Genomic DNA, 12,377 nt, shown 5'->3' with positions numbered 1-12,377 from the left:
TTCAAAGTGTTTGCGGACTTAATCAATCGTGATCAAGTCAACAGACGCTTACTGAAGTATAAAACTGGCGGTACGCCCGGCGCGTAATAAACCGAATCGAGTCCTTTTTTCAAACGAAAACTGTTGATTTCTCAGACTTCCAATCATAAATTCATTCATTCCCCGTGTAGAAAATACTAATAACATTAAAAAAGAACCATTATCATTATAAACAATCGATCCGAAAGTAACCTTATTTAAAAGCGTTTGCCGACTTGATCAATCGTGATCAACAGGCCTAACTAAACTAAAGGAACCAGCGTGGGAGCCGTCTGGTCTAGGTATGATGGTATTAATTGCCTCCGCTACTATTTTCTATATAAAATTAACAACTCATAACATATTTTTATCAAGATTTCTAGCCTTTCACTTCCTGTGAGACTACCCTTGTCTTGAAGGTCTGTCTTTAGGCAATCAAAATATACCCAGAAAATATGGGGTTGACCATAATGCAGTGAAACCATGGTCACGTGACTGAGACATGTGATGAAAACGCAAATATTGCGTAGGTATTCATCAGGAAATACCTACTTTCACTTTCATTTTACAAGGCAGCTTCAAATCAACTTTTGAAGCATATAACGTAGCTTAAAACCATCTGCGGACATTCATTTTTACAATCAAGCATCAATAAAGCTTATATCTGGCATGAAAATGGCCTTTACTAGGCGGGAAAATTGCACTATATATTGATATGGACTACATTCGAGTGGACCACGGAGGCATATCCGGCTAATTGCCCCCTTCATGCCTCTAGTCGCGTAATGGCTGCCAGGTATTTGAACACTAATTTTTCACTTGGCATGTCAACAGAGGTCTAAATTGAAGCTAGTTTCTGTTTAAATTTCATTGTGGATGTATTTTTGACATTTTGGTAGGAAAAATGGGAGAGCAGGTTGTATTTGGTGAAGTCAAGCTCAATTTTAGTATGAGTAGTACTTCCAGGTCACAGCAGTGTGATTTTGATGTCAGCTTACAGTAAGCAGATGTGACCAGAGAAATCTCTCTTAGAAGATACATGACCTCTGCTTTTCTCTTCATTTTTTATCAGTTGTATCATAACTCTTTAAAATGAGGTAAGGATTTGTTCTCTGAAATGGGTCTAGCTATGTTTGGTAGCTCTTTAAAAAAGGTCAGTTTTATATAGAATATATAGGGAAAACTATTTACCTTATTGTGACCAACAGACGCTTACAATGAGATCTCATTCAGTTGTCACGGGATGTTGGCGAGATTTGCTCTATATGCCTTTCAAGTTGCCGATCTATTTATTTTTATAGCTCTTGTGTGATCAAAACAAGCTTTTTGGTGTTGTTACAATTATAAAATTTCGATTACCTTTTCTGGCAGGAACTGAGTATTGTTTACAATGACGCATCTTGGTTTTAATGCCGATTATAGATCTACGCGGATGGTACTGAAGTATTTTGTAGGTTATTTATAGTTTATTTTGGTCACGTGATAAAGCATTGTTTTGGTCATGTGATCAAAGCAAGCATGCTCATTTTCATACGCTTTGTTTTTGTTATAAAATATAGATTTCGACAAATATGTACTTGTATGTATGCAATGTATTTTTGATAAAGTTGAATCTCAGAAGCTTTCTGAAAGTTAAACAGACTTGAATTTATGTAAAATCTATGGAAGACATGGAACTACTTGTTGTTCGGTTTCGGGTAAGAATTTTGACCGTAAATCTGTGGTATGGTAAATCTGTGGGCACGCTTCGCAGCCCACAAAAACTGAAAGACAATTAGTAAGACATTGAGTGTGACATAAAAATCGATGCGACAACCACGTCCATACTTCTAAACTGTATTTGTTTGTTTTGTATTGGTCTTCGTAGTGAATATGATTAACTTATATTATGAAACCTCGTTTGACACATTGAATAAATAATATCACGACACAGCTTTCGTTGACACAATAAAATGAACCTTATTTCTCCTTTTAATATGGAAATTTTGATTTTGGACATGCAAATATGTTTGGAACTTTCAAGTGTGAACACAAACCTGCTTTTTCGGGGTCTCTGAGCGTTTGAATAATATCAGATAGAAGGCTCTTTAGTAATCATATTTCATATCATGATACTTTCAGTCATAAATGTACATTTATAAATAATATTTTAACATCTTTGCCAGTTATTGACTATAGCTAAACAAAACGAAATGAAGGTTTACATATTCAGACTTTTAACGATGGTCGATTCTGACTAAGATAAAGACTTTAGAAGTTTAGAAAGCCTAATATACACTGCTCCAAGAGAGGATAGTAGCTTGAAGCTCTTTTAAATATTCATAATATCAGAAGTTGTACACAAGCATGTGTCTGTGCGTGCGTGCGTGCATATGTATGTGTGTGTGTGTTTTCGTTCCAAACAAGTACATTCTAGGGTATTGAAAACTTTTTTTCCAAAACTATAAGGCTTTTCATGTCTTTCTTAATTCATTCCATGTCGTGATTTTTTATGTAGACGCTGCAACAATGGCAGTGAAAACATGATGAGCGCACCAACACCGGTAGCAACACCAGTCACCAAATGAGGAACAACGTATGAACCCGTGATGTCTCTAAGGTACCCTGAAAAGGAGGACAGCATTTTTGGAAAAACAGAATAAATAGCATTTTTTCTTTGCAGCATGTTTTTGTTTGGTATAAGAATAATGTACCATGAAAAGACTAGGTCTACGTTCTATTTATCAGAAACAGTTTGAGATTTTTTAACCTCTAATCGCTATCAAAGACATTTTAATGCTGATAATTATTATGAATTACTCAACAAACCAGCTGAATAACTTTATCATAATCAAATCTAAGCAGTTACTTTGAAGTATATTATCTAAACAAAAGAAAATAAGAGCAGACTAGTTTTATTCACACCGTTTACACATGTTATGAATATTGCAAGTGCCTAACACCCGCTTGCATCGGCATAGTAATCTAAAATGTATTTCGATGCTGTTTACCTGTGGCGGGAGTAGACCAGCACATCCTATAGATTTCACATGGAAATTAATACAATCAAAATGTGTTCATTCATTTAATTAACAGTTTTGGGTTCAATGCTCCTATAATTAGTAAGTTAATTTACGTCTAAACACAAAATGATATACATATTAATATTCTAATTTAATTTTGAAGAGGTTAGAAATTATGTGAAATTTCATAAATATACGCCCAAATATTTTGACAGGTTGTTTTACGACATGTATTTGAATGGAATAAAGGAAAATATAACGTTTAGAAGTATTTCATACATACCAACAAGATAAAATCCACCAGCAACAGAGAATCCATGTACAAGTGACATAAATCCAAGACAGGTCTGAAAATTCGCAAGAGACAAGTAATCTATTAATACCACCGTGTAAAGTGCGAAATAAACCCCTGACACCAGTCCAAGAACTATAGAATATCCTAATAGCAGATTGTAACTCGTATACAAACGTAGTAAGCACGAAGACACTGAAACAATTATGGATGCAATGCCAACAATTGTAGATCTTCGAAGCCATCCCTTATCCGAGATATATCCTATAATAATTCGTGAAAAGAAGTCTACACAACTTTGCGTCGTAACTAACGTAGCGAGGTCTTCCGCGCTAACATTCATGTCCTTTGCATATGGTACACTAAACGTCGGTGCAACAACGGTGCCAGAAGAAACGAAACTTCCCTGTAACATGATCGCCAAGAATAAGGGATTTGTTAATAATTTGTAGTTACACGATTCAGACAAATTGTATAAAATCATTTTAACTCCACCAACTGGTCTGTTTGCAGTTTTCTCCCGTTCATTTCGATCAAAACTGGTCTGTCTAATATCTTCCACGGAAACTTCGATACCTGGATACGAATGTTTCATTCTGCTACATAATACTTCAGATCTTTGCTTTTGATGTATATCATCAAAGCTGTAACTCCTCTTCTTTTGTCCTTTACATTCCTCCTTGGATTTGTCTTCTGATGTTTTATTAAGTTTTTTAATCAATTCAAGATTTACGGAGGCTGAAATTGAAATTTGTGCTTGGAGATCCATATCATTCCTTTCTGCTGGGTCTATAGTTTCAATATCAGGATATTTATACTTATCATTGATTTTGTTGCTTGAAGGAAAGAGTTCTTGGCTTTCTGCGTCTTTTTCTATTCTACGCCTGTACATTTTTTCTGTGTAGAAAGAAGCTGGTCTAAACAGCGCGCCGCTAACACATCCGTTCAACAAAATACCGGCCAAGATCAGCACACATCCCTGATAACCGTACGAGGGTAATAGCTTCGTTATCAGAGAAGCGAATATGACACCCCCTACAGGTCCACCGCTAACGGCAAGGCTGTTAGCTAAACCTCGCCTCTTCTCGAAATAAAGGCTCACCATTGTAACTGTTGTAGGGAGTGTCATTCCAACACCAATGCCTAAAATGTAAAAGGACTGATATTATTCTTATTTAGTGGCATCATTTACGCGGTTGTTTCATATTCTTTTCTTTTACTTTAAAACGCAATTAAATAGCTTACCATGCAATCATGACATCCAAGCGTGAGAAAAGATCTTGTCAATCAAGACGGTAAACTTTTAATATGAGCAACTGCAATAATTGATTATTTCGACTTTTAGGACTATACAAGTCATTTTTCAAAAATAAAACAAGTTTTGCATATATCTCTCCTCGCGCTACATTAATGTACTGTAACGGGAGATCGCTGCGTAGGACATTATGCAAAAGTATTAAGCAAAACGCCAGTCGTATTAAGTTATTAAGATGAAATGGAAATATGAAAACTTGTTTGATCCGTAAACGCAGAAACAAACCTTGAAGAACACCATGTGAAAATAGAAGTACTCGTACATCCGTGGCCTGGGACGTTATAATGTATGCAACACAAATGATGGTACTTCCAAAAAACATTAGATTGCGGTAAGTTGTCAGCTTGATTCCACAGGTCATCACAAGAAAAGCTGTTCAAACAAAAATTGAGATTTATTTACATGAAAAGTTTATTAACCCTTACCCTGCTAAAATTCTAAAATGAACTTTTACTGACTGACTGAATGGCGAACAATGCAGACCATGATCAGACTGCACGGATGTGCAGGCTGATCATGGTCTGCACTTGTCGTAAAGGCAGAATCACTTGCCGACAGCAGGCTAAGGGTTAAAGAATGGACGTTCATCTTTTATAGCCAGAAACAAATGTAGTTGAAACAAATGAGACGAATTCTTTTTTTCTTCTTTTATATTTACATTAACTTTGAGCTTATTCCATGTAACATACATTTGTATGAAACTATCAATTTTACAAAACAAAGAATATTGGAACCAATTTTGATTAAGCATAGAAATTGAAAATGATTCAGCTTTCGAAAAAATATATGAAAATGAAATACTATCAAATCAGAGGAAATTGTTCTATACACATGAAGCTTTGACATATGTTCTGTACGGTTGACAACAAAGACGTCACCGAGGAACTAGAATCAAACTTTTCTTGGAAGGCGACAAACAAGATCCCTGCTGACTTGATCATTCCAAGTTGTAAAATCATTTCGAGAGTTGCACCTAGTAAAGAAATTGAAGATCAGAATTAAAACCATATAAACTGATTTATCTGATTCAGTAGTGTAGACAAACATAACGTTTCCAAATTCCAAATTCCAAAGGTGATTTACTAATTACTAATGGAAGAGATATAAAGTTTAAGAAAGAAATACCTATTTGTTTTATACCAGTTTAAAACATAATCACGAATAATTTAACGGAAGCTTAAAACTTATGAAAACTTTTACCCCTTCAAATATATCAACAACTCTAATAAGTTAGCAGATTAGCAATTAATGTAAACACAGAGCTTTTACTGAAAAGAGATTGTATTTGGTCTTTTTGAAAGATTACACAAAAAATACAGGCAATATCTATAGTAAGCTTTACATAATTTATGAAATGTAGTGGTAGAATATGATATTCTAGTGATACAGATTAAGACTTTTACTACACTGTTGACCGTAACCCTGCTAAAATGGACTGGTCCATCATTTAATTTGGCCAATACCACTTATTACTTATTAAAGGTGTGTTGACTTAAAATTTACTGACTGAATAGCGAACAGTTCAGACCAAGATAAGCCTGCACTAGTCGCAAAGGCAGAATCTCTTGCCGCCAGCAGGCTAAAGGAAAATACTTCCATGTTTGATAACTAAAAAATACCGGAATTAAGCAGTACAGGTAATGACGATGTGTTCGCCTTTTGAAGCAAATATGAGAATCAAATAGAAACAAAACAATCTTATCAATCACATTTTAGAATCATGATAAAATACTTGTTATAACCTTGTCTAACATATTCCATTTTAAACGTTATATAGGACATCTTGGCATTTACGGCTAACATCCGATTGTTATAAAGGTTGTAGACTTGCTACCAAAAATAAAATCAAATATCATAATTACTTGTGAATAGTTTAACATATTTTTTTCTACGATATAAAATAAGATACAATTCTGATATCTATATACTTTATTCATATATGTGTTTTCCTGCACTCTGTTAACAAAAGGGATTTAAGGGGAGCGGTGGTTTAATGGTTAATTTGACGGCCGCTTAGTACGGGGGTCGTGGGTTCGAGCCCCACTGGGGTCACAACACGTCTTCTCATATGAGAACTTTTATTGGTTTTTCCATGAAGCAGACTTCAGAGTGGTTCAAATAAGAAACCTCAGTGGTGGAGTATTGGCCATGTTTTCAACAAAAAGATTAAACTTTTTGATTTTATTAACAAAAATATGTATCAATTAGAAGTCTTTAAGAAATAACTACAAAATGAAACAGTACGTATTTCAATTTTGTGGATTACTTTTTTGGATAAATTAAAAGAAATGAAATATATTTGCATGCATACCCAACAGCACAAACCATGCCCAGCCGCGATCCTTTGGAATTCCGTCATTTTCTTTTCTCTCAAATAAATCCACTTGATCAGTTTCGTCATCGGCGTCATCAATGCCTGCGCTTAAATGTACATCTTCATATTTTCCTAATGTCCTAGGCTTTCCACTAACGTTTTCTTTGTCAATACATTTTTCCATTTTTTCTTTTACAAAACTAGCGTAATTATCTATCGTGTCTATCGTGTTGACCCAACATGATAGCAGTCGCTAACTGATTAAAATAAAATTCTACTCATAGGTTGAAGCGTACTGTTCCATATAATCGAGCGAAAGTTTTACGTTACATAAGAAATATTTTTTAAAACACAGAAAGGGAGAGTACAAACATATTCAGATTTATTTATATCATTCTGTACTTTTTAAGATAAATGTTCAAACAAGACGTTCGTTCATCGACGGTTTCCTTTAAAAAAAAAAACAGATCCATATTTTTCAGTGACTAACTTTTGGATCTTCATATGAGCCGCGCCATGAGAAAACCAACATAGTGCATTTGCGACCAGCATGGATTCAGACCAGCGCAGTCTGGTCAGGATCCATGCTGTTCGCTTTCCACGCCTATTGCAATTGGAGAAACCGTTAACTCGTTTAACAGAAAAGCTTTTCTGCCGGTAGAAACGTGTTCACAAAGTCTTCACTGAATATATGGATACATTATGTACTTACATTAACAGTGAGTTAGATACCATTCAGTGTAAGGTTTATTCCATCACAAATAAGTATTTAAATCAGAATGAAGGACCAAGGATGTTGATGTTCATACTCATGTACCCTGTGACTTAAATGATACTAAATACGACGAGTATGATGTAAAACACATTCCTGACAATATTTAGTACAGTCTCTGTTGAAAATAAGCTACTTTTAAACTAGAATGGAATAGTTTGATCTTGGTAATGTGCATACTGATTTATGCAAGACTTTGAAAGATAAGATGTGTAAAAGTATTCAGTAGAAAACTGTTAATATGTTTTCTACTAAATGTAATAAAAAGTCATGTATTGCAAAGCCACGGTGGAACGATAACCTGTTTTGTATTTGGAATGTCTTTTGTTTGTTGAAAAGAAACTAGCTTAAAGGTAATAGTGCTTTTATTACGCCGAATAGCTGTTTCATGACAAAACATGTTGAAGTAATGAAAAAATCAAAATTGAGATAACAAAGTATTTATGAAATGACGTGATGACGTCAACGACGTAATGAAAGTAGTATGACGTCGTCGTTATTAGCGTGAACATCGCGGGGCATTTCTGCAAAAAGTTATTCATAGCGCTGCATTGTTATAGTATGTTTGCAATTGTTTATATTTCACTGTATTCCAAAGACATTGTTTTAGCAGCTAGTATTCTGATAAAACAGATAAAACGACGAAAGTTAATCCTCAAGAAAGTAATGATGTGCATTTGGAACCACAGTCGCTTAATAGAACATCTTAAAGTTTCACATGAGGTGACCATATTTTGTTTTTAAGCAGCCGGCCATTACATGTATTCAGGATTAGCATTTAGATTTCATTTAAACTATAGTCAGAAGCGTAAAGTAGAGCGGACGCAGTGGTCCAGTGGTAACACTTTTTGCATACCAAACCAGGGGTCGCGAGTTCGAACCCCCGCTTCTCCAACTAAAAATTTCTAACACTGGGATAAGGGTCCCGTGTATGGGTGCTTTACACCTGGCACGCTAAAGAACTAGGGAAGCTTCTGGAATTGGAGCATCTTGCGCTTAGTCTATCCTCCCACTAACTTTATTAACAGTCTTCTGGAGGAGTCGCCCATATGGGTTACCGGTGGCGACTATAAATAAACTTATATACAAACAAAAAAAGTGCCGGAAGGGCACTTGTGCTTCTAATACATGTATGTCAAAAAGTCTTAGTGGCATGACATATGATGTCTTAACAAAATTATATGAAAGTACGGGATGACCTTTAATTGATTATTATGGCTCTATGTGGGGAATTTAAAAGTCCTATTCTAACATTAAGATGTGCAAAATTTAGCAAATGAGCCGTGCCATGGGAAAACCAACATAGTGGGTGTGCGACCAGCATGGATCCAGACCAGCCTGCGCATCCGCGCAGTCTGGTCAGGATCCATGCTGTTCGCTTTCAAAGTCTATTGCAAGTAGAGAAACTGTTAGCGAACAGCATGGATCCTGACCAGACAGCGCGGATGCGCAGGCTGGTCTGGATCAATGCTGGTCGCACACCCACTATGTTGGTTTTCCCATGGCACGGCTTAAATTATCTCTCTCGATTCAAATTCCGGATTCGTCTCATGTGTAAGCATTGTGTCGAGACAGAATTTCTGCACATAAGCCTCTTAGAAATGTTTCAGTTAAGGGTATCAATGTGAATTTTCATACAAGGAAGATGTGTATTAATTTGTCTTTGCATTCTGTAAATAATTAAAGAATTCTTACCATACTTCATATTATTAAGTTCTAACTTCCATTATACAGCATCGGGACCATGGCTTATCATGCAATATTCCCGGGACTGTTTATAGTTTAACCTTATTATGTCTGTTTTAATGCTTGAGTTTTAAAAAATTACATTTGCGATCTTTTCAAGTTCATTTTTATCTATCTCATTACCTTTAAATTACATTCCGTGTTTTATCTATCCCATTTCCTTTAAATTACATTCCGTGTTTCATCTATCCAATTACCTTTTAATTAAATACCATGAATTATTTATCCCATTACCTTCAATTATGTATTTATCCATCCCATCACCTTTAAATTATATACAATGTTTCATCTATCCTTTTACCTTTAATTGTAAAACAGCCTCGGTAGCCTATTGGTAGAGCGCCCGCTTTGAGTGCGGGAGGTCGTGGGTTCGATGCCTGGCCGCGTCATACCAAAGACGTATAAAACGGTACTAGTAGAGTCCTCCCTTGGTGCTCAACATTATGAGGATAGTGCTATGAGTCAGTATAATGTGACTTGGTGACTAGGTGGGGTATCATGTCACTGTGACATGTGTCATGTGATATTTCAGTGAGGCAGCACTATAAGGCTGGGCATTGTGCTTCGTTTATATGACTGAAAAATTGTTGAAAAAGACGTTAAACCCGAACAAACACACATACACTTTAATTGTATGTTTTATCTGTCTCGTTACCTTCACATTATACACCATGTTTGATCTATTCCATTACCTTTAAATTACGTACAATGTTTTATCTACCCCGCTACCTTTTATGTACCATGTTTTATGTATCGCACTTCCTTTCAATTATATACCATGTTTAATCTACCCCATTACCTTTAATTACTACACCATGTTTTATCTATAGCCATCCAGCGAACTTACGGAAGGTCGTTGGTTCTACCCAGGTGCCCGCTTGTGAGGAAATAATGCACGAAGGGGCTCTACGGGTCTTCCTCCACCATCAAACCTGGAAAGTCACCATATGACCTTAAATATTGTGTCAGTGCGAGGTAAACACCCGCCCCCCTCTCCCCCCTAAAAAAGCAAACAAAAAAGGGTATTTAAATTATAATTTGTCTCGTCACTGTTTCATTTCAAATTTGTGAGTGCTTTATTGTTCATGGTATTGTTCATGGTACCTATATGTTCTATGAATACTTGCGAACACAAAATTGTGTGAAAAGACTTAGTTTTTTATTGAAATAAGTTGTCGTAGTAAGGCAGTGTTACCGCTGGACTATTGCGTCCGCTCTCAGTCGCTTACATTGAGGGAAAAATATATATGCCTACCTATATATATTTTTATATTGGCTCAGGACCATGATATTCTTTTTTTTCTAGTTTCACTATAACTTGATAAATTTAATGTTCAGGGCTGAATTATCTTAACTTTTAATTTCCTGAAATATTTAAGTACATGCGTACCTAGTTTATTTACAACATAAGAAATGTTCAATGTATGCATTATCACACTACACTCAAGTTCTGTACTAAAGCATCTGTATGTCCTGACAGTGAATAAACTAACATACACTACACTGTTCAAAATATTCAAAGGCTCACTAAAATTTAATGGCAATGTAGGTAGAATGTTATTACCTTTGATATCCTGAATACGATTGCGATAGCAAATATAAACATTAGAAATATATATTTTAACGATGCAAGTATAAATTCAAAATCATGTTCCGGCCAAAGTTTACGATCCTTTAAATGTGATCAATTTCGCAAAAAAGTCAGCCATGTTCGACAAAAAACAACTAAATAATTCCACGAAAAGCACATTTGCGATATATACATTTTACTCATGTTTGAGTCGTTTTTTTGCACCACCTTATTGTTTTTAAACGGACTATATTCATTGCTTGTTGTAATCTAATTTCAATATATATCATTAAAAGATGTATAGAACGTGCAAGTAACATTCCTTCATGCGAAATAAAGGGTAAAATCTAGGGATTAGGTTAATGACGAAATAAAGTTTTGCAGGACTTCTTTTTTGACATTTTTTTTCAAAACGGCGCCTTCTTAATTTTACCAAAGACATATTCATGCAACGATTGAGCCTCAACCTTTTTATTAAACGAACTTAGATGGATACAAATTATTAAACATTTGAAAGAAACGAAGTGCAGTAAGCACAACAAATTTCAATTTTAGGTAGTATAACAGATTTAAATTACCATTTTGACTTAACGTAAATTATAATGCATTTGATATTTATATATAGGCACTCGGTTGCTATTTTGACTTAACGTAAATTATTATGCGTTGGATATTTCGGCACTCAGATGTTTTTTTTGACTTAACGTAAATTATAATGCATTTGATATTTCGGCACTCGGATGCTTTTTTGACTTAACATAAATTATTATGCGTTTGATATTTCGGCACTCGGATGCTTTTTTTGACTTAACGTAAATTATTATGCGTTTGATATTTCGGCACTCGGATGCTTTTTTGACTTAACGTAAATTATTATGCGTTGGATATTTCGGCACTCGGTTGCTTGAACCAGATCTCCATTTTGACTTAAAGTAAAATATTATGCGCTAGATATTTCGACACTCGGTTGCTTGACCCGAAGAACCACTTAATTTTTTGTCGTCCATAATCGCCGAGATAGCACCGTTATCTTTGACAAACAGTGTCGTACATTTAGTGCATATCTGAGTCATAAATGTTAAGTAATCTAGTTTTTAAACTTAGTAATATGGATAATTGACGGAATGGGACGACTCTGGATTGCATATTTAGTTTTACGATCCTCTTATTGTTTATGGAACGCAGAACAGGTTGCCGGTTATAATTAGCCTAAAATAATAAGGTTTTAAATTCTAAGAATGCACGTCACCAGTGACTTCGGCTACCAACAGCTCAAGATGCCATTTAGTCATTTGCTCTTAGAGGCGACATTAAGCTTCTTATTTCAGTTTCTTTCCACTGTTTCATG

At 35.2% G+C, this 12,377-nt stretch overlaps 1 protein-coding gene across 1 annotated transcript; it reads right to left on the bottom strand.

Moving 5' to 3' along the window:
* Positions 1 to 1,841: 1,841 nt before the first annotated feature.
* On the bottom strand, positions 1,842 to 7,385 carry LOC123561697 (monocarboxylate transporter 12-B-like). The gene is made up of 5 exons (XM_045354237.2): positions 6,939 to 7,385; positions 5,457 to 5,600; positions 4,853 to 4,999; positions 3,304 to 4,455; positions 1,842 to 2,622 (listed from the first exon to the last, which is right to left on the bottom strand). Exons 1-5 carry the CDS (start codon positions 7,123 to 7,125, stop codon positions 2,483 to 2,485), a joined length of 1,770 nt encoding a protein of 589 aa, XP_045210172.2. The 5' UTR covers positions 7,126 to 7,385; the 3' UTR covers positions 1,842 to 2,482.
* Positions 7,386 to 12,377: the final 4,992 nt, after the last annotated feature.

This window comes from Mercenaria mercenaria, chromosome 10 (assembly GCF_021730395.1).
Source record: "Mercenaria mercenaria strain notata chromosome 10, MADL_Memer_1, whole genome shotgun sequence".
In the NCBI taxonomy this organism is placed as follows: Eukaryota; Metazoa; Mollusca; class Bivalvia; order Venerida; family Veneridae; genus Mercenaria; species Mercenaria mercenaria.
The sequence above is the reverse complement of the archived record's forward strand: the minus strand, read 5'-3'. Positions and strand labels throughout refer to the sequence as shown.